Source organism: Lygodium microphyllum, chromosome 14 (genome assembly GCF_053477565.2).
Source record: "Lygodium microphyllum isolate KBCC chromosome 14, Lygodium_microphyllum_v1.1.10, whole genome shotgun sequence".
Taxonomy (NCBI): domain Eukaryota; kingdom Viridiplantae; phylum Streptophyta; class Polypodiopsida; order Schizaeales; family Lygodiaceae; genus Lygodium; species Lygodium microphyllum.
Window position 1 is genome coordinate 63320766 of NC_141148.1, and position 25492 is coordinate 63346257.

The 25492-nt window shown below is 42.1% G+C and overlaps 1 protein-coding gene across 4 annotated transcripts in view; it reads right to left on the reverse strand.

Annotated features, from left to right (window-relative positions):
• Nucleotides 1-17289, reverse strand: part of LOC148025664 (actin-related protein 2/3 complex subunit 1A-like) — a 68425-nt gene extending 51136 nt beyond the window's left edge. For 2 of the 4 annotated variants that reach the window (XM_087692880.1, XM_087692878.1), the window contains exon 1: nucleotides 16849-17288. In XM_087692880.1, coding sequence (XP_087549006.1) covers nucleotides 16849-16918 — 70 coding nt within the window. In that variant the 5' untranslated portion in view covers nucleotides 16919-17288. Of the gene's footprint in view, nucleotides 1-16848 lie in introns of all 4 variants that reach the window. The other 2 variants (XM_087692877.1, XM_087692879.1) reach the window with 2 other exon arrangements.
• Between the last annotated feature and the right edge of the window lie 8203 nt (nucleotides 17290-25492).

The following is a 25492-nucleotide window of genomic DNA, read 5'->3' on the forward strand; positions in this document are numbered from 1 at the left end:
ACCTTTCCCTCACTTGCATGGGAAAGTTTTGCCAAGTGGCAGCTTTCTTAATCCATTTTTAGTAATTTCCAATCATTTAATTAATTTTCAGAATTAATTAATTCAGCCCTAAATCCATGCCCAGAAAATTGACCTTGCCCATCCAAAAATTAATTGGCTAGGCCATTTGCAACCCAAAGTGGTCCCATGTATTAATTGACCCTTGGACAAGCATTAATCCATTAATTAATGCCTAGTCCCTAGTGTCACCACTCACACTTAATGGCCAATTAATAGTCCTAGGGGCAAACTGACACCAAAATTCACCTAGAATCTAACAAGTGTAACTTGTTATAACTTTTGCCTTTGACACTCGTCTTTTTCACAGGGTCCTTCGACCTTCAGCTGTGAAAAAGTAGCTTGCACCTCACATGTGCAACACATGTGCATCTTTTAATTGCACATTTAATTAATCCTTTAATCAAATGACAATTAAACATAAGCAAAGCATCAAATTTTCACGTCCTCGTGACAGTACACAAGCTCGATGAAATGTGCTTGGTTCCTTCAAGAATGCCGTGGGCCATCCTGCCGCTACCACTCCTCAAGGACCCCCTCAATCCCTACATCACGAAGAGTGTCACGTGCCCAACGAGGAGGAGCCTAGATCTCTCCTCGTCGCTCTCCATCCACTAAAGTCTCTAAAATGTCCACTGATTGCCGGTGCTCAAGTGGAGAGAAATAAGCTCTTCATCCAAAGAAGAATCCTCAAGAAGCACAGGCTCCAAAGGTACAATCATTGGTGCCCAACTATGAATCGCCAAGAACGGGGTGCTCCTCACCCTCCTCTAAGGCTGAAACTTCCACGAATAGAAGATCACAACTCGTGTAGACATCCCACTTAATGGGATCATACAATCAGTAACCCTGAGACTACGAGCTATAGCCCCAAATACCTATCTTTTGGAATCCGCTTCAAACTTGTCACCCTGTGTTTTCAGGATGTGAATATGGGCATCACACCCAAAAATCCTAAACTAAAAAACATCTGGCTTAGATCCAAAATACACCTCATAAGGTGTCATACCAACAACAGTGGAAGTAGGAGATCATTTAAGAATGTGGACTGCAGTAGCCACAGCCTCAACCCATAGACACTAAGATGTCTGTCTATGCTCGGGCCATCTCGATCACACTACTATTCTTCCGCTCCAATATGCCATTCTCCCGAGGGGAGTTTGTGTTGGCAAACTCCTGGTGGATACCACGATCTACACAAAAACGAGCAAGCTCATTAGAAACAAATTCTCCACCCTTATCTAATCGTAAGGTATTCGATTTTCGATCTAATCATTTCTCCTCAAAGAGTAACCAATCCGTGGAGTTGGAGAAAGCCTCAAACTTTAGTTTCAAAAAATAAGCCCATGTCATCCTATTGTAATCATCTACAATTAGCATGAAATACAAGCTTCCTTTAAGGGACTCCGTTTGCATCAGTCCACAAAGGTCAGTAGAAACAAGCTCCAAGGGTGCGGAAGACCGCCTCAAAGCCTTGTTGAAAATAGCATCATGAGTTTGCTTCCCATGGATGTAGGATACATAGGGCTGATGGCTCACCATAATATCTAGCAAACCTCGAACAAGTTGTCCCTAGATGCCTTCCAAAGGTAATTATAGTTGAGGTGGCCAAATCAAGCATGCCATAGCTCGAATTGTACCTAAGGTAAGAAAAAGAGAAGTCAAGGCAGAAGAAGACCTCAACTTGTAGACTCCATTCTCCGCATAACCTAAAGCAAGGACATGTCTCAATCCACGATCAAGGATCCAAAAGGAATCCACATCAAACTCCACCAAGAGGCCAAGGGCACAAATCTTGTGCACTGAAAGCAAATGGTATCCCAAGGCCAGCACATAAAGCACCTCGAAAGTATAGGTACCACCCTGCCCATCTAGAATAAGCTACATGTTACCCCATCCCTAAATAGGAATAGAACTATCACCAATGAGAATTTGACCATACAAAGGCTGAAAATGAGCAACACCAACTGTAGAAGGAGTCATATACTAGGATGCACAATTGTCAACAATCCACTCTCGAGTATATGGGGCCGTCAATGCAGCATCAAGGCCTTCAGGGTTAATGCCTCAACCACCTCCAAGTGGAGAAAAGCAACTTGTCAAGGCAGTCCTCCTTCCAGTGACTTGTCTTGCCACAGATGTGACAAGTGGACTCGTTTTCCTTGTTCTCCTTTGATTTGTCCTCCTCTTTTTGGTCCTCCCCTTCCTCTAAGAGGGCTAACCGCCGATCAAAGCCTCCCATTTAGAAGCATTGGTCCCTTTCAACTACTCCTCTTGGTCCAAAGACCATAGGAACCAACTCCTCCCAATGAAGAGTCTCTGACCACCCTAAGGCAATCAAGGCAAAATTAAAACCACTGAAAGGAGACTGTAACATTGATAGAATAGTTATCGCCATGTCTTCAGAAGTGATCACTTTCCCCGCATTTTGCACCTGCATCTAAGCTGCCTCAGGTTGTTGATATGGTTCCACATAGAAGATGACTTGTTGACACTCGTGGTCCTCATTTGCACTTCCAAAGAAACTCGTTTCATGACGGTCATTCGATTATACATCTGATCAAGCTCCATCCATATCTCTCGAGCCAACGTCAAATGCTCTATATGGGAGATCACAGTTATAGTGCATGAAAGGTAAAACCGAGCAAATACGAGCATTTAGTTTGTCCCAATGCACCTGAGCCTTTGCCAACCCCAACTTATCACTTGTAGAGAGTTTGGACTCATCTCTCGATTAAAGACGGTGGATAGGCTCCGTAACAAGCTCCGCCAAATCATGGGACTCCAAAATGGTAAGCATCATAACAGGCCAAATGCGGTAGTTCTCCCATCGAGCTTTTGATCTAATGGAAGAGCCGGTAACACGGGCACCTTCCGGTCCATGATCACCTGAAACTCTATCTCGACCTCAAAAGACATCTTCACCTAAAATGCCTGCACAAAACACAAAAAGCAGCCCCTCTGACTACAAAAATGCAAGCTGCTAGGGCTCTTCTCCATTTGTCCCACTCCTTCACCTAACAGAGGTCATAAAAAGAAAAAGTATGCACTTGAAGGCCCAAAATGCAGCCTTCTTCCTTCTTAAATAGCAAAAATCAGCAACAGCAGCAACTTCAGCAACTTTGCTCCTTTCTCACACACCCACACTCGCCTCAACCTTGTTTTGATGCACAGCCCTCCTGCTTACCCTTGAACACTGAAAACGCAGCATTGTGTCGCACTGAATTCTCCTGTTCAAGTAGGCCCAAGTCCTTCTGATACCATGTCAAAGTGAAGTGGTGCGGAAGCGTATGACCAAGACTGAGAGTTAACAGAGAGAGAAGAGAGAGAGAGAGAGAAAGGGACAGTGAAACATAGAAAATCTACAATAAGGAACATTGTATAAGAAAGCAAATATGTACATGGGTGCAGAGTATACGTCTGTGTATGTCTCCGCCTCAAAGATCTCACAAGCTATGAACCTCAAAGTATGTGCAACAGTCTCCACGATCAATAATCTGGAAACCTGTGATCAAAGTATGTGAAAGTGTGTGGAGGCTGGGTAGAATAAATAGCCCAAAAAGAAATGCTAAATATAATGCAAGTCGCACATTGCACACAAACTGGCCAACTGCTCCTGCTATGCCACATGGTGCCTCCAATGATTGCAACCTGCTGTATGATCAAACTGCCATATGTCCTACCTACTGCGACTGCACAAAAATCTGCCACGTGGATATCTTGCCTGCTCAACCACACAACACTACTCTCGAATGCCTGTCTGACAGGAAATGCATATATACACAACCTATCTGATGAATGCCTATCTAGGGGATGACAATCTCTAACACAATCACCACAGGATACTCTTTAGAAGAGCACCGACTCTGATACCATGTGAAGATATGCTAGGGTTTGCATTGAGGAAACATAGCATGTACAACCATGACTGAAACACAAAGACTTAGACAGAGACCCAACACGTACGACCATGACTGAAACACAAAGACTTAGATAGATATGCTAGGATTCACATTGAGGAAACACAGCATGTACGACCATGACTGAAACACAATGACTTAGACAAAGACAAGCAAAACTCAAACCCTAAATGCAAAATGCAAAATGCAAAACACAAAAACTCAAAACTCAAACACAGAGACAAATATAAAGAGAAGAAACTCTGAAGTGAATGAATGTTGCAAATCAATGTAAGAGTATACAGAATGCCCAAGGGCAAAGCAATGCAATGCCGGAGAGTGACATCCACTAGAGACATTGTAAAGAAAAATACCCTAACACAGAAACATAAACAGAAACCGTACGACAAAGCACAGACTGATAAAAAAAACACAGTTAGGGTTAAAGTTAGAGTAACTCAGAGATGATGAACATGGTGAATAAATGAAATGATATGACTACTAATAATACGATGCTCATGCAGCAAACACACTATGCAGTGAATGAATATTGAACCTCGAACTCCTATATCTCTAGGATTAGGATAGGGGTAATGAGCTAGAGAGTATGTTGTACTCCGAACGGATCCCAAATCGCAGCAAGGCAGTCTCCGGATGTCGAACACCAGCAAACGCAGCAGTGAGAAGCTAGATCTGATGCAAACAGCAATGAGGAGAGAGAGAGACTAAAAACAGAGCCTGCAAGAGAGAAATAGACTAAAAACGCAGGCAAAACAACCCGCAGGAGAGAGAAAAACTAAAAAATGGATCTGCAGGAGAAAGACTAAAAACGCAGCCAAGACAGCCTGCAAGAGAGAGAGAGATTGAAAACGCAAGCAGGACAGCCTGTAGGAGAGAGAAATACTACATCGACTGCAAACAGGAGAGAAAACTGTCAGGGCGGCAGCTGGAGCCTGCAAACGCAGCAATTTGCTGGCGTGGCAGGCTGTACGACAACAGTGCAGATGAACAACAGTCAGTCGCCAAGCAGAAACAGCAGCAATCAGCGTGTGGAGGGCTAGAAACAGGCGCCAGACTGTAGCGAACAATGATGGACAGCAAGGGCTGAGATGTCCTCCGTGACCGGGGTGTGGGCAGCAAGCTAGTAACACCTGAAACCTGCAAAAACGAGATTGTAAAAGAGTGGAGGGCTGGCTGCCAATTTATAGAAAATTAGGGTTCTAAATCCTCTCCCACTTTACTTTCTCGATCCACTCCCCGTTTTAGCGTTTTGGCTAAAATAAGCCTAAAATAAGCATGTTTTGGGGCTGTTTAAGTGGGTAAGTGCATTTCTTAGAGATCCGCTTCCCGTTTTAGGGTTTTGGCTAAAATAAGCCTAAAATAAGCATGTTTTAGGGCTGTTTAAGTGGCTAAGTGCATTTCTTAGAGAAACTTAAGTGGGAGAGAATCTAGAACCTTAATTTTCTATAAATTGGCAGCCAGCCCTCCACACTTTTACAATCTCGTTTTTACAGGTTTCAAGTGTTACCAGCTTGCTGCCTACACCCGGGTCACGGACATCCCAGTCCTTATTGTCCATCATTGTTTCCTACAGTCTGGCGCCTGGTTCCAACCCTCCACACTTTGATTGCTACTGTTTCTGCCTGGCAACTGACTATTGTTCATCTGCACTATTGTCGTACAGCCTGCCATGCTAGCAAACTGCTGCGTTTGCAGGCTCCAGCTGCCGCCCTGACAATTTTCTCTCTCCTGTCTGCAATCCCTGCAATCTTTCTCTCTCCTACAGGCTATCCTGCCTGCGTTTTCAGTCTTTCTCTCTCCTGCAAGCTATAAATGCCTGCAAGCTCCGTTTTTAGCCTCTCTCTCTCCTACAGGCTCTGTTTTTTGTCTTTCTCTCTCCTCGCTATTGTCTGCATCAAATCTAGCTTCTCACTGTTGTGTTTGCTGGTGTTCGACATCCGGAGGTTGCCTTGCTGCAATTCGGGATCCGTTCGGAGTACGACACACTCTCCAACTCATTACCCTTGCCCTAATCCTAGAGATACAAGAGTTCGAGGTTCAGTATTCATTCATTGCATAGTGTGTTTGCTACATGAGCATCGTATTATTAGTAGTCATATCATTTCATTTATTCACTGTGTTCATTGTCTATGAGTTACTCTAACCCTAACCCTAACTGTGTTCTTTTTATCAGACTATGCTTTGTCGTACGGTTTCTGTTTATGTTTCTATGTTAGGGTATTTTTCCCATGGAAGCCGCCACCGTCTCTTGCTTACGGCTAGACCAAGAAATGGGAGCCATGCCCAAGGTAAAGAGGTAGCCACCATGGAAATGCCGGGTGTCAGGATCTCCTGCCCAATTAGAATCAGTGTAGCCCTACAAACATAAACCAGAACCATATGTCAAGCCATAAGAAAAAGTACACCGTAAATAACGCAACACACGAAGACATGCAATTCAATGTGACATCCTAGGTGTTGTGAAATACTGACTGAGTATGCTAACTGAGTAAGCTAAATCTGGCCTAGTGTGAATTAACCAAAGAAGTTTTAGGACAACAGAACGATAGGTGAGTGCATCGAAGGGCTGTCCTAGGGTATCCTTCGACAAGTGGACAGTAGGATCAAGAGGCGTGGCCACTGGCCGTGTCTGATCCGAAGTGCTAAGCTTGCCTATCTTGTCATTAGGCTTGTATGTGTACGCACGACACCCAAACACTCTGAAATGGAAAATAACAGCCCGAGAGTCAAAAAATGCCTCATACGGGGTCTTCTAAGGAAGAGCCACAGTCAGGCACCGGTTGAGAATGTACACCGAAGTGTTAATAGCCTCGACCCAAAGGTGCTCAGGAAACTCTGCTGCAAACAGCATAGAGCGTGCCATTTCCATGACTGTGCGGTTCCTACGCTCTACAACTCCATTCTGAGAAGGGGAGTTGGTAGAGGTGAGTTGGCGAGAAATGCCATGCTTCTGTAGAAACTCGGAAAACTCGTGGGAGATAAACTCACCACCGCTATCACTCCTCATGCACCCAGCACGACGACCAGTCTGGTTATGAACCAGCAGCACCCAAGCAGAAAAATATGCAAAAGCATCTAACTTATGCTTGAGGAAGTACACCCACATGTATTGAGAATGATCATCCACTATCAAAAAGAAGTAGAGCGCGCCGTTCAAAGCAGCACTGGATGTCGGCCCACAAAGATCAACGTGAATTAATCTAAGAGGCTCCTCAGCTCTATGTGTAGACTGCTGAGGAAATGGGGCACGGTGCTGCTTCCCGAGTTGACACGCTTTACAGACATCTCGAGCTAGCTTCAGGCATAGAAGGCCCTCAACCAGCTCACGGCGTGACAACTCATAAAGTGAGTCATAACCAAGATGCCCTAAGCGAAAATGCCAAAGACGCTCATTGTGCGTAGACTCCCGAGATGTGGCTAAGGCCTGGAAGCTATGGAACACGGAGCCTTCAACGGTCGGCTCGGTCAGAAAGTGTCATGTGATATAGGCCATTAGACTGTGCCTCACCGCGAGCAATCATTTAACCAGTCAGAGAGTCAAGGACCTCGACTGTGGTCGCTGTAAATAAAACTGCTCGCCCCAACCGGCAAAGCTGCTGAATAGATGACAAGTTCACCCCAAGTTGAGGAACATGATATACATTGTCCAGCGAAGCCAGATCTGGACCCTTGTCAATGGCAAAACTGATGCAACCTTGAGCCTGAATCTTGACCGAGGAGTTGTTTTCTATACGGACCCGCCCAACTGCAGGGGCTTGGGTACGGAAAATGTCCTCTATAGGAGTCATGTGATGTGTAGCTCCACTGTCCACAATCCAAACTGGAGCTCAAGTGCTCGGCTGTGACGAGTGGGCCTCTGCAGTAACCTCGTCGGGAGGCAACTCACAGATGTGGACGAGGCTCGCATCTGATGTCTCTATGGAGACAATATGGGCCTCTGCAGACTAATCAGACAAGCCCTTTGGAGTTGAGAACGTTGTCGGCTGAGATGACTGTGCAATGGCAGTATGAGTCTGACTTTTAAACAGCCCCTTGTCATCACCTTGCCTCCCCTACTAGGGGTTACCCGACTGAGGGGCAGGGGTCTGAGACTTAGGTTTCGGTGTTGTGCCTCGTGCCTTTGATCGACACTCGTCATCAAAATGGCCAGTCTTTTGACAATGTTGACTATACCTATTCTTTTTAGATACATTCTACCACCCAGGTTTGAGTTGTGACTAGGAGTTTCCTTGAGAATCCCCAAATTGATTTAGCTTTTGAGTTTGATTTTGATTTTGAGTGAAGGTTTGGTTTGGTTTGCCCTTCCCTTGTTGCCCTTTCTAAGAATGAGCAAGAAGAGTCCCCCTCTAAAGAGGAATTCATATGAAACTGATCGAACAACCGTGCGTAACGCAACAGCTGACACTCAAATTCATAGAATGTAGGCATGGTAGGCTTTGAAACTATTCCTTTCACAAAATTGAAGTATTTCTTGGGGAGTTTATTTAGGAACAATGTGACCTGATCGCCAGAGAACTTGGGAGTCCCAGTAGTGGAGAATTCAACGAGGAGATGCCGATACTCAACCAACTTGACTTTCAAGTCATCCCGGTCAGTGATTTTAAAAAGCTGAAGCTCATGGTCAAGATTAATACTATGGGTCCTATCTCAAGCCGCATAGCGGTCAGTCAAGTGTGCCCATCGCTCTGACGCTAAGTCAAAATGCTGAAGCTGGAATGAAACTCTAGCAATAAGCCTTGCATCAGCTCGACAATAGCGGAGGCATTCCTAACCTTCCATGAGCAGACGACCTCGTATGGAACAAATGCGAGATCGGGTTGGGATTCCAACCCCTGCACTAGATCCCATAGATTCTGTGAATCAAGGACATGTCTCATCAAATTCGACCAAGTAGTAAAGTTTGACACGTTAAAACGAGTCTTGTCATTAAATGCATTCTTAGCAGAAGATGAGCTAGAACCATGAGGTGTCGGGTGGATGGAGTAAGATGATGGTGGGAAAGATGGTGGAGGTGAGAGTGTCTAATAAGAGTAAGAAGGAGGGGGAAGAGGTGGGTAGGCAAAGATAGGCTCTGAGTGTCCAATGAGTGTCGATTGATGCGGAGACACTGGAACATGAATATTTCCATAAGATGCCGGTGTAGGTGGAGGCACTGGGACACAATAGCCTTGTCCAAAGTAAGGCTGGGATACAGCATTATGACCAGAAGATCCACTAGGCAATGCCATGGAGGCAAACTGTGGAGGCAACTGATCCACACTTAGGAGAGACTGAGTGAGATACTCAGGCTGCAATGATCCCAAAAGTGTGTATGAGGTAGGTGGAACACCATCCAGCTGAGGGAAGGATGAGGTCCTAAAGGATGTGTCTATGTTTCCATAACCCCCCGGAGTGATGTGTGGTACGACATGAGGTGTCTGAAATGGAAATGTAAATGGTATAAATGAAAGTAGTGAAGCAGCGGAAGAATGTGGTGGGATGGGTGGGTTTTGAAAGTGAGGTCTATGAGGTGCAGATTCTTTTTGTTCATTTTTATCATTTAAAAATTGAAAATGAAACTGTGAAGATGATGATACACCATATAATGAAGTGAAAGGAACACCAAATTCATTCTGATTATGTGAAGTAGACGAAAAAGAAGGAAGCACAGAAAAAGAGTTACCTGGCTTTTTCTTATAATCCCTGCGATGTGTGTTAACATACAAGAATTGCTTCTCTAGCGGACCTTTTCCATAGTCAACAGACTGGACTCTTTCTTCCACATGATCTCTACTAATATATTGCAAAACAGAAGAGGTAAAATAAAAAGGCACAAAAGACGAATCAAAAGTACCTCGCATCGGAAAGGACGGAAGAGTCTGAAAAAATGAAACATACTGCGGATCTTGCTCTCCAAGAGGAGGGCCCATCCCTAATGGAGGTCTCGACAGTCCTGCAACATCATTAGACTTACGCGCAACATCTGAAGAGTCAAATCCATGCATACCTTCATTTAGAAGCTTTTCTTGAAGGGCAATCCTTCGGTCGAGCTCCTCAATCTTCTTTTGTCAATAGGCTATGATCAGTTTATATTCCTCAAAGGTCAGCTTGCCTATCTTTTCTTCCATGTACTCAAATGTTTCTCCCACCATGTCGAAACTTTATGGAGCAAGCTGATCAGCCCACTCTCACTCGGTTCTCGGCATAGACTAATCAGGAGACTAATCGGTGTTGATGTGTTCGAAGTCATTTGAACCTACTATTATTTTTACTTCTTGCGAAGAGCTTTCAGATCAAAGGCCTAGGTTTCTCAGAGAGTACCAGGCTCTGATACCATGTAAAGAAAAATACTCTAACACAGAAACATAAACAGAAACCGTACAACAAAGCACAAACTGATAAAAAGAACACAGTTAGGGTTAGGGTTAAAATAACTCATAGACAATGAACACAGTGAATAAATGAAATGATATGACTTCTAATAATACGATGCTCATATAGCAAACACACTATGCAATGAATGAATACTAAACCTCGAACTTCTGTATCTTTAGGATCAAGGCAGGGATAATGAGCTGGAGAGTATGTCGTACTCTGAACGGATCCCAAATCACAGCAAGGCAACCTCCGGATGTCGAACACCAGCAAACGCAGCAGTGAGAAGCTAGATCTGATACAGACAGCAGTGAGGAGAGAGAAAGACTAAAAACGGAGCTTGCAAGAGAGAGAAAGACTAAAAACACAGGCAGGACAGCCTGCAAAAGAGAGAAAGACTAAAAAACGGAGCCTGCAAGAGAGAGAAAGACTGAAAACGTAGACAGGACAGCCTGCAAGAGAGAGAAAGACTGCATCGACTGCAGACAGGAGAGAGAAAACTGTCATGGCGGCAGCTGGAGCCTACAAACGCAACAGTTTGCTGCCGTGGCAGGCTGTACGACAGCAGTGCAGATGAACAGCAATCAGTCGCCAAGCAAAAATAGCAGCAATCAGCGTGTGGAGGGCTGGAAACAGGCGTCAAACTGTAGGGAACAATGATGGACACCAAGGGCTGAGATGTCCTATGTGACCGGGATGTGGGCAACAAGCTGGTAACACCTGAATCCTACAAAAACGAGATTGTAAAAGAGTGGAGGGTTGGCTGCCAATTTATAGAAAATTAGGGTTCTAGATCCTCTCCCACTTAACTTTCTTGATCCGCTCCCCGTTTTAGGGTTTTGGCTAAAATAAGCCTAAAATAAGCATGTTTTGGGGCTGTTTAAGTGGCTAAGTGCATTTCTTAGCACAACAGACATATCCCAAGTGCAATAACGACCAGTCGGAGATGAGAGTGCTAAATAATGAAGGGCAACAGGCTCATCACCAAAACACAACTATTGGAGGGTGAAATCTAGTAAGCACAACAATGTACCACCAGAGGAAGGCTGAAAACTGATCACCCAAGGCAAAGAACTGTCAGGTAACAACAAGAGAGGTGTTTGCTAATGTAGATGGCCTGTTGAACAAAGCAAACACAGGTACTGTAGTAGTCGCCCGATGGCAACGGCTTGTCACCTAACACTAGATGCTGAAAACGCAAGCTAATTAGGTGCTATGATGACACAATAAATGGAGACCTCCAAACAGCACAGCAATGACTAGACACAGGCAGCCTAGGGCTGGATAGTGGTGGGCTACAATCAATAATGGTTGGATAGCAGATGGTAGGTAGTTGATGGCTGAAATCTACACAGTAGAGTGAGAAACCTACACAAAAGGATAAGACTGGAATGGTGGGCAATCCGTCTATTTATAAATGTTGAAGGGTGCCCCAAAAAAGCACGGTTTTGGGGGACCATTGAAACTCTCTCAAAAAACCGCGCACCAAATTTGCATTTTTCATTAATTAAACATGTTTAGGGCTATTTGAAAATGTCATCAGCTGTAAAGCATGTTTTAGCTCAACAATTGTTGGTATTGGAGATGTACAACTACAATTTGCTTCAAGCAGCATCTTTCCTTGCATGATGTACGCCATGTTCCGGTTTTGATCAAAGCCTACTCTCTACTAGACAATTGGTTAATGCAGGTTACTTTGTATCTTTTGGAGATTCCTCATGGAAGATTACCAATGGGAATCTTGTCCTAGCACAAGGTGCTAAGTCTAGCACTCTTTATCCCTTGTATTTAGGCCTATCGACCATGTTGTGGCAGTGGCTACAATACCACATATATCATTACGACATGGTCACCTTGGGCACACGTCATTAAAAGAAATGAAATTGCTTACCCGTTTGAAGTACCTTCCACCCCTTGATTGTAAATGTTTTAACTATTGTGATCGTTGTCTTTATGGCAAGCGGACACGCAGTTCACATAAGAAGTCTAGCATCACGCACATGGGTGAGCCTCTGGCTCTTGTTAATTCTAATGTTTGTGGACCTATGCCCTACAAGTCATTAGGTGGCGCGAAGTATTTTATTACTTTTATTGATGATTACTCACATTCTCTAGGTCTAGGTTGCAATACCTACGATCTAACAATGGGGGTGAGTATGTATCCAAAGCCTCTAAGCAATTTCATGACGAGAGAGACATTAAGCATCAGTTGACTGCTCCATCCACCCCACTCCAAAATGAAATGGCTGAGTGCATGAATAGGATGATTCAAGAAAGAGTCTAGCTAGGCAAGCTTACCACACCACTTTTAGGCTAAGGCAATTACTACTGCCATACATTTGATTAATTGATCCCCATGCACTACTCTTGCCTATCAAGTTATAGAGGAGAGATGGTCTGGAAAACCTCTATCATGCACTCATTTGTGTATCTTTGGTTGTGAGGCTTTCTACCATGAAATGCATCTTTCTTGGTTATAGGGACATAAGTGAGATGGGTCATCACCTATGGAATCCGAAAGCTCGGAAGGTCATCCGCAACCATGATGTTGTTTTCCACGAGGAGATAATTCATAAGCAACCTGAGTAGGCTGTTGAGGTACGCATGGTAATATTTCAAGAGGAGCCTCATATTACTGTACAGCCCGCTAGACAACTTGTAGCAGATGATGCTCCCACGGCTCATGACCGTGATGTTAAACAATATGTACAATATCCACAATCTATTTTGAGACAGTCTACTAGAGACAAATGTCAACCTAATCAATTTGCACCCTCCATGGATTATGTTATAATGGCATATGTTGGTGAGCCCTATGATGAGACCATACACAAAGGTAATAGTCACTCTTGGGAGAGAGCCATGCAGTCAGAGTATACCCCTCGACGCCCCAAGCCAGCATATAAGGCCACATTGGTTGCTAAGGGTCTTAAGCAAGAGCATGGTGTTAACTTCAATGAAGTATTCTCTCCTATAGTCAAGATGACTACCCTATGACTGGTTTTGGCCTTGATTACAGAGCTAGATCTTGACCTCTATCAGATAGATGTCAAGACAACTTCTTACATAGGGACTTGCATGATGAGATTTATATACAACAACATAAGGGCTTTGAGGAACAAGGTAGGAAATACCTAGCGTGCAAGTTGAGAAAGAGCCTTTATGGCCTTAAGCAAGGACCTAGGGATTGGTACCACAAGTTTAATGCTTTCATGCATTCACATGGATATATCCGTAGTGATATGAACCGTGTTTATACAAGAAGGAGGCCCGTGATGGCAACCTTATGATTTTGATACTCTATGTGGATGATATGTTGATTGTTGGGAGTACTCATGATGAGTTGGATGCCTCAAAAAGTCAGCTCGAGAGAAGCTTTGAGATAAAAGACATGGGACTCGCCTCACATATTCTTGGAATGCACATCACGCGCCGTTGATCTAACGAACTCCTTTACCTGTCACAAAAGGAGCACATCCAAAAGATCCTTGAGCAATTTCATATGCAGGACGTAAAAGCCTGTCGATTGTCCTTTGCCTTCTCATATAAAGGTTAGTCGAGCTGATTTTCCGCAATCTAATAGAGTTAGAAGGCCAAGATGGCCCTTATGCATCCACAGTGGACAGTTTGCTACATGCTATGATAGCCACTAAACCTGACATAGCATTTGCAATGGGAGTTGTGGCCCACTATATGGCTACACTTGGTAAGTGACCTTGGGATGCTATGAAGGGTATCATGAAATACCTTAAGGACACCCATCATTGTCACTTTATTATTTATTATTTCAGTAACTAATGGAATAAGAAAGGCCAATCACACATTGTGACTGTTGAAATTCCTATATCTTAAGTCTCTCTATTGCTCTCTTGCTCCATCCACCGTAGCTCACATCTCCTGGGCTTTTGCTTGCTCGTGCTCTCACTTATGCTTCTCCCTCAATAATGGCTTCTCCATATTGCAGTATTGTTGACAAGCTTGAAGGTCCTAACTATCTAACTTGGGATGCTTTGGTAAAAGCTTGGTTTGTGCAGAAACGACTTGGGTACATCGTTTCAAGATTTGACTCGTGTCTTTAAAAGCCATCTCCTGATCCATCAAATTGGAACAAAGAAAACTATAAGGAAGCGGTCCTAGATTGAGACAATGATGATACCAAGACATATCCTCTCTTCTTTGGTGCATCTATAAGAACACCCGCTCAGTGGTTCTCTCTTATAGGGCATCTTTAGAGGTGTGGAAGAAGCATCAACTTTTGTACAAGGCTCCATCAACCATGCAAGTTATGACCCTCTATGGCCAATTGTAAATCATCCAATTCAAGGTGACCAATACAATTCAATTATCTCTTCTCACAGTGATAAATGCAAGATCAAATTCGAAATATGCAATTCACCCATGTCATAGTCCATCTTGTTAGGATTGTACTCTACAAACTACAAGATAACTCTATACCACCCAAGCCTACCTCAAACCATGCCCATATACAACCAATCATGGAAACTTGACCTATGAAATAGAAAATAGCAACATCTCATAAGAAGGAGGTATCTACTACACCACCAAATCCACACCTAAAACTACATTTGCATCATCCCCTTCAAGTAAAGAAGCTGCCATTGCCAAATTGGCATGAACATAGTCCTACATAATAACATTTACACTTAAATAGTATATGGGCAAAAGCCACATGTCCGGACTCCTTCCTATGATGGAAAATGGTCAGCAACAAGTGTCTCCACCCCCATTTTTCCCCCTTCCTTATACGTCAACTTTTGATGCTTACCAACATCCTCAATTTCATTCTCAAAATTCCCCCCTAAGGACCCTCACTTGGTAATAATAACCCCTATCTATATATAAATCCAAGTGTTCAACAAAGTCAAAATGAATTCCATTCTCCGCAGCCATCTCAAGCAATTTGAACCTTGCACATATGATGTTATTAAATGAATTTCGTATCCCGCTAGATGTGCCAAAGACTAGTCCAACACAAAAAATGAAAAAGATGGATATGCAATCGCTATGAAGTGGTCAAATCTTGCACAAAACCCAAGAACAAAAGATTAGACACTAATGTGTAACTTAAGTCCATACTAGGAAAATGAAACCCCAAACCCGTCTAGCAACTAGACCAAAAATAAAAAGATGAGCAAGTGTCTCATCACATGCAATACAAAAGACACATCTACTAAAGGTCTTGCAAGGGCGTAGTATATCCCCTATGGGAGACCCTAATAAGAAGCCTCCATATAAAACCTTTTCTTTGGTAGGGAAGCTTAAACCTCCACACCCTAAAGCAATCGATCATGCCACTTAGCTATCCTATTTCAAGACTATTTCAAGAAGACCAAACTTTATTTGCTCTCTCAAACACCCATCTCCTATCCTCAACCATCTATGATAAACTTGATTGACTCATCGTTTCAAAAAATCATTCAAGTGAACAGAAGCCCAATACAACCATGGGGATGAAGACCAAAATGCAAGCAAAAGGGAATGCCACTAAAGTCATTTCTCCAAGCTGGTCCAAATCAGCCTATAACCTTGAGGAACTCGTAAGTATTGATAGATACAAAAAAAGAATAAACTTCAGATGACCAAGAATGATAGCATCTCATATAGTCATCAAATCCAATCATACCATCCAATTAAACTTATCACATTTGATGTATGTATTAGGCTACTCCAAACAACAGCTTGGATGTGACCAGAGCCTTAGCTTGCAATGAGTTAGCCTCCCTTCTAGAGTCTAGCAAAGTGAAGTATCTCTTGCCATGAAGCAAGCAAGTGTGAAAGAAGAAAAGAAAATGGCATTATAATTTCTTGAGTCAAATTTGGGACAAACCACAAGGAGGCCACGATTCTAGTGCAACATGTGAGTAATAACTTCCTCAATGAAATCCATGGCAATGTCTGCCCAAGGATGTTGGTGCTCACATAAGGACTATAACAAGGCCATCCACAAAGCTGTCATATATGAATCTTGACATACATATTTCATCTTGGCCTGATGAAAAAATGTTAAGTCATTGATGCCCACAGAAAGGTTATACATTGCATGTCTTTGAGAAAAGCCGTATCCATGCAGCCAAATTTGGTCTCGATGTTCCTCCTTTCATTGGTGATTCTCACTGATGTGTGTTATTAATAGAATTTTCTCTTCTAGGAGGACAAGGTCTCGTATTTATCTTAGTCGTGATTATTGCTGTGCCAATTTTGATACAATTTTCTCGTTTTTTGTTGATAGAATTTCTCTTGGCGCATGCGCAAAAATTTCTCCTTCAATGAACTGATCAGGGAATGCATGATGGTCCATGAAAACATTATCAGCTACGACAATAGCCATACACAAATGCACGATCAGAAACGAGTGCAGGGACGCCACCTAAACTTCAAGATCAAAGCCATTAATAGATGCTACTAATACTTTTTTCATTTGAAGAACCAAAGGAGGGCAATTTCCTTACAACAAGAAGTTAATTAGGAAAAACTGAAGCTCTCTTGGCGAACTTACTGGACAGATCTGCATTCCATACATGGCAGGTGATGCAGGTGGCCAATCGATGGAAGGCCACTGCTGCCATGCAAGCTCTTTCAAGCGCAGTTTACTACTCGTGTTTCTATTCTCAGGAGCACTCTGAACTTGGTTTGAGCTTCAAATGTCAGATTGTCTCTCCTCTCGATGGCCACGAAATCATGCAGAATTCACTTTCGGCGATACATTCCTCGCTTGCACGCTAATTCACCCGCGGGGTTGGTGCGGCGGACAGGGGGAGACGGGGGAGGGGGGAAGAGGAGAGCGAGAGAGTTCTTTGATGTGACCACCGTCACCCATTTAGACAAAAATAAAGCAACGCCTGATTATTCTGTTGTCACGGATGATACTCAGGAAACCCTCGGTGCCCAATGAGATTCTTAAGAGTAGAGTTTGCTACGAGACCCGTGGAGATAGCAGCTCTTTTCTAGATCATCACCTTTATACAACGGGTACACAACATGACATGTGACCGATAGGTTACCATGGAGGGCATTGGAAGCCTATAGACACATGGCCCATGAGGGATGTGAGAGGTCATGGTACTTCTAGTTGGAATAGTTGTTGCCTAGGTATGACATCAACATGATGAGCCTACCTCCCTTCTAGTATAACCCTAACTCGTCTTGTGTCCAACTCTCACAAACAAAGAGGAACTTGATCATCATGTAGGATGTGTCAAAGACACACATATGGGACATGGGTGGCACCCCAAACTCCTCTTCCCACGAAGATGCAACACTACCAAGACCTTTCCCTAATCCTCACCAAGGATGTGTTCATTACTAAACCCTTGTATATGGATTGTTACATGCAACATGCCATATGAGTTGCCATAGATCAACTCAAAGTATTGTCACAACAATTGGAGATAGAGACAAGCATGGCCTCATGAGTACTCAAGAATGAGAGGATCTATCGACTATGTCATGAGGAGGTGGAGACAAAAGAGCATTTCCTATGCATATGTAGCACCTACACTGAGATACGAGAAAAGTATCATACATTGTTTCACAAGGAGCAGACTATACAATTGATGATGAGTACATCGATAAGTATATTACATCAGAGATACTTTGCCTGATGCACACTAGAGATCCAGAGCCTCAATGCATCCCTATTGGTAGTAGTGCACAAGACAGAGCATCATAGATAGTGTTAATAGAGTTCTATCAACGATTCGCACCAATTAAGGGACTATACAAGGAGACCGAGAGTGTTGTCCCTACAGAGAGCACAAGGTATTAGGGTTGTGGACAATGACCAATTGCATTTAATAGAAGGTGTCCCACCAGCAAGAGGTCATCCAAATTCAACAAGCGTTAGACAACCTAGCCCACTGAGAGAGCATTGGTCCCCTAGGAGATACTTAAGAGCTTGTTCGAGGAGCCCCAATCCAATTATCACGTTTTACATCCCCTATACTCATTGGATGATGTTAGATGTGCATGGCATCATTGTATCTCACATACATATGGCTTCATGTCTCTAGATGGACATACTTATATACATTGAGGGCTTGCCCAGGTGATGATACCTACACTTATTGCACATTTAGATAAGATTTTTCATTTTTCATTTTTTCACTATCATGACATCATGAGGATATTCCTTTTTTGTACATGGATATCTCATAGGTTGATTGATCTTTAGTAGATGTTAATACTCTCTCTCTCTCTCTCTCTCTCTCTCTCTCTCTCTCTCTCTCTCTCTCTCTCTCTCTCTCTCTCTCTCTCTCTCTCAACATTTTCCTTCTAAATCCATTAACTTATCACCTTATCTTTATAAAACAATTTTATCCTTAACCTTGCTTGCCTCTAGTTCTAAATCCACTTACCACATACACATATTACTAGCCTCCAATGATTATGAATTGTGTTGCCCTCCTTATATGCCCAAACATATTTACGGATTGCTTCTATCAGATTGCTTCTATCTAATGTTTCATCTACTTGCCTTAATGCAATTATTTGAAGAGGAGATCTCCATCAGCCTTCTACTTGGCACTTTTTCCACTTCCTTTTTTTGCAATTGATAAGTCTTCCCAAGGCAACACGTATTTTGGTTGGTGTTCATCAATCCATGTGGATCGTGGGCTCAATGCATGTGACCATCTCTTTCACAAGAGATTTAGAAATGGAATGCCACATTGGTAAACAAATTGGCATTCCATATGGGGTCATTTCCTCACCAAGCTCATTACAAAGTAGTTGGATGCAATTACGACAGGAAAACTTGTACCTAAGAGCCTAATAGATCCCTAGAGTCTTTTTGATTGCTAGATTGTGATCCATGGTTGTGCATTTGGAACATAGCTTGAGTTTGATAATCATACATTCAAGCAAGTTATTTGGATTTGATTACAATGCATTTCAACATCTTCTACAACAATTGCATCTTCATTGGCCGAGAGATGGTGATGGAAAATTTGTTAGCATGTGCATCAAGCTCAAGAGAGCTCTTAGTTGTGTTGTGCCTTGATTAGCACACAGTGACTCCACCCACCAAATTGCCAACACCTCTAGTATTAGTGAGTCCACATTGTGTAAATATCGCCACATTGTTGTGGATATTTTTGCCACAAAGCTAAGGTCAAACTTCATCTCCATTCCTTCAATGAAGCGAGTAATGAACAAACTATAGATTTTTAGATCATCACTTCATTGCGAAATGTTTATGGTGTTATTGATGATACACGCATAAAGCTAGTGTGTAAGTCCAACATTGAAGACATTCTAGCTTAATATTGGTGCATGCATCATTTCCACTATGTACTTGTGCAAAAAATTTGTGATGCATAGAAGCATATACCAAATGTTCATGTCATGGCTCTTGGTTGCACCAACAATACTACATGCTAGAAGGCCTCCTCCATTTATAGGCACTTGAAGAGCAAGTAAAATCTTGAAGAACTTGCCATCATTCTACAAGGTGTACGTATGCTTCCAAATTGAGGGTGTGAAGCCTATGCTCACCTTGTAAACCCTTTCAAGGAAGGCCACCCACCAACAAGTGTAGGAGATTAAAAGGCGTTCATCATCTTGCAAATTCCATTGAAAAGAGTGCACATTTGTATGTTACATGCAAAGAAACAAGTTCTTAGCAAATTGTTAAGTTTGAATTTGAATTATTCTTGCTCTATCAAGCTTACATCACATGCAAACACTATATTACAAAACATAAAGAACTCCTTTCAAGAACGGGCTTTCATTGGGGCCATGTGCAACTTCAAAAGGATATACAACAATCTAGAAAATCAAGTGATGTATAAGGCATTATATCAATGGAAAGAGCGAGGGCTATAAGACTTCTCTCTACTCTTTAATAATATCCAACTCAATGCAATATGGAAATGTTTAAAAGAGTTAACACTTGTCTGTAACGTGCCTGCCCGAGCTTTCCTTGGCGGTACGTTCTTAGTAGCCCATCATGAGATATCCTAGGAAGCACTGTCAGGGATTTTGATGAAAACCCTTAGAGTTTGCTAATTAGGCTCGCTTGAGTCTACTGTGTAGTGAAAGTTCTAACCGTTCCCACAAGGATTGACCTGAGTCTTTTGGTCCAATCAACTACTAACAATTGACTAGTATCAGAGGTTTGAGATTCCATCCCTTATAGGATTTGCTGACTGAAACAGACTTACGTTGCGCTGGGTGCTATGAGAATGGAAGAAGTATGACACTTTAATCCCTTCAGCCAAGGGTTCTAAAGTGATGCGAGTCAAGCTTTTTGATCTCCAATGGTCTATCATTTGATCCCTTCTTAGGAAAGCTCTCGGCTTACCGAGACCACCCAGCCATAGGTCTGGATCCGTCGGGATCCATCCTCCCACTTCCCTCAAGAGAGTATTTTTAATTACCTTATAACCTACCACTTTAGGTTCAACATATGAAAACAACTTCTTTGAATTATCTCATGATATACATTTGTTACATGCCTTCAATTCACGACAAAAAATAGAGTAAAGCAATTCCTTCTTAATAGTTCCTTTCAAAAAAAAGAATTTTTACAATGTTTTCTGTTTGAAGGTATTATTCTCTCCAAGTTTCTTTCCCCAACTAGTATTAGAACTTCCAAGACACAGTCTAGAAATCGAAGGGTAGTTGGTAGTTCATAAGAGCCTAAGGAGTTTATGACCAGAGCCGCTTCGTACCCTCATCTCCTCCTCCTGCCGACTAGAGTTCCATACGACGAGACCTTTTGCATGATGATTGGTCTATACTCACTAACGTGAAACAAAAAGAGAAAACCCCTTGGAGTAGGTTTTATTTACATTGGCCTTGGGGAGGTTTAGCACCATTAAGAACACTGCCTTAGTCGGCGTTCTATGCTCACCGGAATATTGCCTCAGTTGTCGGCGATCTGTACTCAGTCATCCATCTTTTAGCTTGATGATTTTAGGAAAGATCGATACCTGACTTACAATCACAAACATCTTATTTTGAATGCATTACTTTTAACAAAATTATTTTCAAGACAAATTTTTTCCTTCCAAAAATAATAACATCAAGGCAAATTTAGCGTAAGTGGTAATATCTTTCAATAGTCTTCTCGGATTTTCCCTTCCTCAGGATCTAGTTGGACTGCATCTAACAAGAGTTTTATTCTTGAGAATAACTCCCTTGGAGTTTCGTGGGTCCTTGCCCGCGATAAAAGAAATCTTGGTTAGTTTTATTATGAAAAGTAAATTTTTGACAATTCCATCACAAGGTCTTTTATATATCGAAAATTAATGTATGTGATTACCCATCACAGGTTTCTTTTGATCAACACAAATAAAAAATATTAAATCTTTTAGGGACAAAGTACCTTCCTTGTACTCACTTAGGTCCATCTTTTACAAACCCAAGTTACCCCTTGGAATTTGCAGTTAAAAATTCATTTAAAAGATTATATGAAAGAATTGAATAAAATCTTATTTTACGAATGCAGCTTTTGTTGCCCGTTCATGGGATGGTAGCCTGTTAGCTGCCTTTATTATAAAAATATAGTAACTGGAATCCATAACGCGTGCATGTTGATGGCATTCATAGCTTCGTTTGTAACCCCAGTACTTGTCATTCCGTTTGTAATGATTGTGTCCGCAACGCTATTTGTAGCTTGTGTCTCCAAAGACCTTCGTAACTTTCTTCTTCAAGGCCATGGTCTTTAATTGCAAGATTGAAAAGGGAATTTTGGCAAAGGGTCTTGGGGGTAATTAGATTGATAGAAATTTGATTGATGGGGTAAGGCAATCACTAGGAATCTAGAAAAATCGAGAAGAGTCTTGATTCTAGAGAGAAATCAAATAGAAGGGATGGAGAATTCGAATTCAAGAGCTTGCAGAGTATCCTCCTTGTCTTTGTGATGAGAAATTCCCATCTTTGCGCTTCCCTTGCCCCACTTCCTCTTGCTCTATACTCCTGGGACGGGTCCCTCCTCTCTTCCTCAGGCTTCCTCCCAATGGCTCCTCATGCCTCATATTTATAGCTAAATTGAAGAAGAAGAACTCTTTATGGAGGGTATATTGGCAAGTTAGCAATTTAGAATGCTTTCAAGATGCAATTTGATGTTGGCGATTTGATCTTTGAGTTTCAGAGAGGCGCCAAAGATGCCATGATTAATTCACTTGGCTCTCGGATGATCTTACTTCAATCCAAGCCTCTCCTCGAACTAAGAAGTGGGGGAGATTGCTGGAGTTAATTGCTAAATTACAGAAGAAGAATTTAGTCTTTTTCATCTAGAAACAAGAACTCCAAATTTGGAGGTTTATGGCACATTTTTTAATCAAAAAGGGGGGAGGGGGGGGCCCCTGTTCATCAACGTCTTGTTCTCCTTCTTTTTTATCTTCATAAGCTTTTAAGCTTTAAAGCTTAAATCTTTGTGATTTGTCTTACTTGCCAAGTTTTAAATGGGTTTGGTCAAATTCGACTTATGGCCCATGACTCATGTTCACACGGTAACTTCCGTGTGATGGATGGCTATAGTCCTTATCAATTTGGGAAAATGTTAGGTTACAAACCTCAGACCATTTTGCTCAAGACCTTCTCTATTTAATGATTTAGAGCTCTTCAAGTCCATTTTGCGAGAAGTTGGGAAGATTTGAAATTAAAGTCGGGATATCACATTGTCTAAGGGGAGAGTTTGCACGAAACATGTGTTTACATGGTTAAAAATGAATGAAAAATTCACAAAGCTATAAATGAAGACCTAAACTGTTACCTAAGTACATTGTTGCATGCTATACATAATTTTATTGTTGAGAGTACTCACAAGGTGCATCATAAGAGGACTTCAATCCTATGTTTAAGGAAATTGAGGGTCAAGCCCTATGTCAAGCAATGGTCCCATCACATGCAAAATTCTCGACTTTTTCCTTCTTCTAGAAGATTTTTCACCTTGAAAGTTTTCACTTTACTTGTAAGCAATGCCTCAAAGTTCATTCTAATTCTTAATAATGTCTTGATTTTTCCACTTCATTATATGCTTTCTTCATATTTATGTGTTGTAACATTTCTATGAAGTTACCCTTGCTATTGCATTGCTAAGGTATGGGCTTATTGGATCATTTGTTCTTTGTATGCTTTCTTCATGTTTATGTTTATGTATTTGATGAGTATGCATCAATTCGATGTATTGCACATAATTAGAGAAATTGGGTGTGATGTTGCATTTCAAAAGTATGGGTTAATTGGATTTGACTAACTTATCGAATTCCTAAAACTTTTAGTAATACAATATGCAATGGAAATTTAAAGTACTTGATGAGTTAGTATTAAACGGACGCACAAGGCACAATTAAAGAAACTCAAGAGAAAATATTTTCATAAACACCAAATGGAGTGGCAACAACCATGCCCATTATAACAAAGATCTCTATGCTTAAAAACCCACGTTTAGAAGCCTAAAAGTAAAGAGGGATGTAGAGATGCTTGGTTTGTTTAGAGAGAGGACCTCACCTCCAATGTTGGGATAGATTCACAAAATATCCCAAATTGTGAGGATGATACCAGGAGGCATATTCCACGGTGGATTCCGTGCCACGGTGGATTCCGTGAGGTTTTACGGTGGATTCCGTAAACTTAGATGACCGGGGCTCATACACAAAGTGGATTCTTTGTGCGAGAAGTTGATGGGGACGCCTGTCCTTTTCGGGTGTTTCATTAATTTAGTGTGTACATGGGTGATTCCATAGCGGGTGATTCCGCAAAATACATATTAAATTAATAAACATTTATGAGTTTAGAGTGCGCACTCGTAATAAATTAAGGTTAAGATTTATTTCTAACCAGTTGATTTATTTATGTAGCTGAAGACTGCTAGGTATTCACTTTTGTCGGTTTAATTGTATTATTTTACTAACGATTGTGAATGCTTCAGTTGATGTGTAGAGATAGCAGCAGTGGCGGAGGAAAGCATTGGAGCCTAGCGAGTATTCGACCTATGGATTATATTTTGATAGGCGCCACGCCTATATTTTGTTATGTCTATTGAGGCATCGATTATTTATTATTATTTTGTATGTGCCTATGCGCACGGATATGTTATTTCTATTTGGACATTGAGATTGGGCGTGCCAGACTCCATGGGCACCGTCCATTAGCTTTATTTCCTATTTTTGTAAAAGGCAAACTCAAAAGCTAAAAGCTTGTCATATTTTTGTAAATTGGGCTATTATTGAGCATGAAGATGGAAATATACATAAAATACATGCTTTGTGAAGCGCTCACACAAGGCATGGGGGGAGATTGAACCCAATTGGTCTCTTGCTCTTGTCGTTCATACTTTTACATTGTTTTTTGTGCAAAAAGGTAGAGTTCATTGTTCTTGGGGACTTTCCGGGATTCACTACGTGAGCATACAGCGACCGATCTGCGCACCAGTGGTATCAGAGCGGAGCTGAGATCAAGAGCTTCCAATCACTACCCATCTCGTGCGAAGGCGGAGCTCCTGGAACGATCGGGCTCTACAGTCAATCTCGTCGCGAACCGTCGATACAGGCAGACTTCTGGCGATCAAGAACCCCTGTTTCTACTCTCAGATCGCGAAGGACCAGGCTGTACAGGCGGAGGACGACGCAATCATCTCCTTCACCAAAGTCGTGGATATACTGTGAGAAAACTTCATATCTCTTCTCTCTCCAAAGTTTAAGCTTGACTTAAGCTTTAGAAGAAGCTTAATTACTTCAAAACTCATCGCGTGGTATAAGAGAACCTTCCGAAAATTTCGCGCCGTGCAGAAAACGGCCCCCCCCTCCCCCCCCCACCCCCACGAAATTCAACGATTAAGCCCAAGGCTTAATCCACTAAAGCTAACCTTACTTACCTAAGTCAGACAAGACAAATCTCCACTCTGCAAGTCAGCAACTCCAGGTCCTGCACTCCAGAAATCAAGTCCTGTAAATCAACTGTGATCAAGTTCTGCAAGTTCACTAAGTCGGCTAAATCTGCAACTCTGTAAGTCGGCTAAGTCTGCAACTCTGCAAGTCAAACTAGTCAACTTGAGTCAGAACTGACTAGTGCTCAAAACTCCTAGAAGAGCTGTTTCTGCGCAGAAACTCTGAACTGCAAAGTTGTTCTTGGCAAGGTATTCTACCCATACGCAGGTCCGTTGAAGTATTTTCAGCATATGAAACTCATCAAGC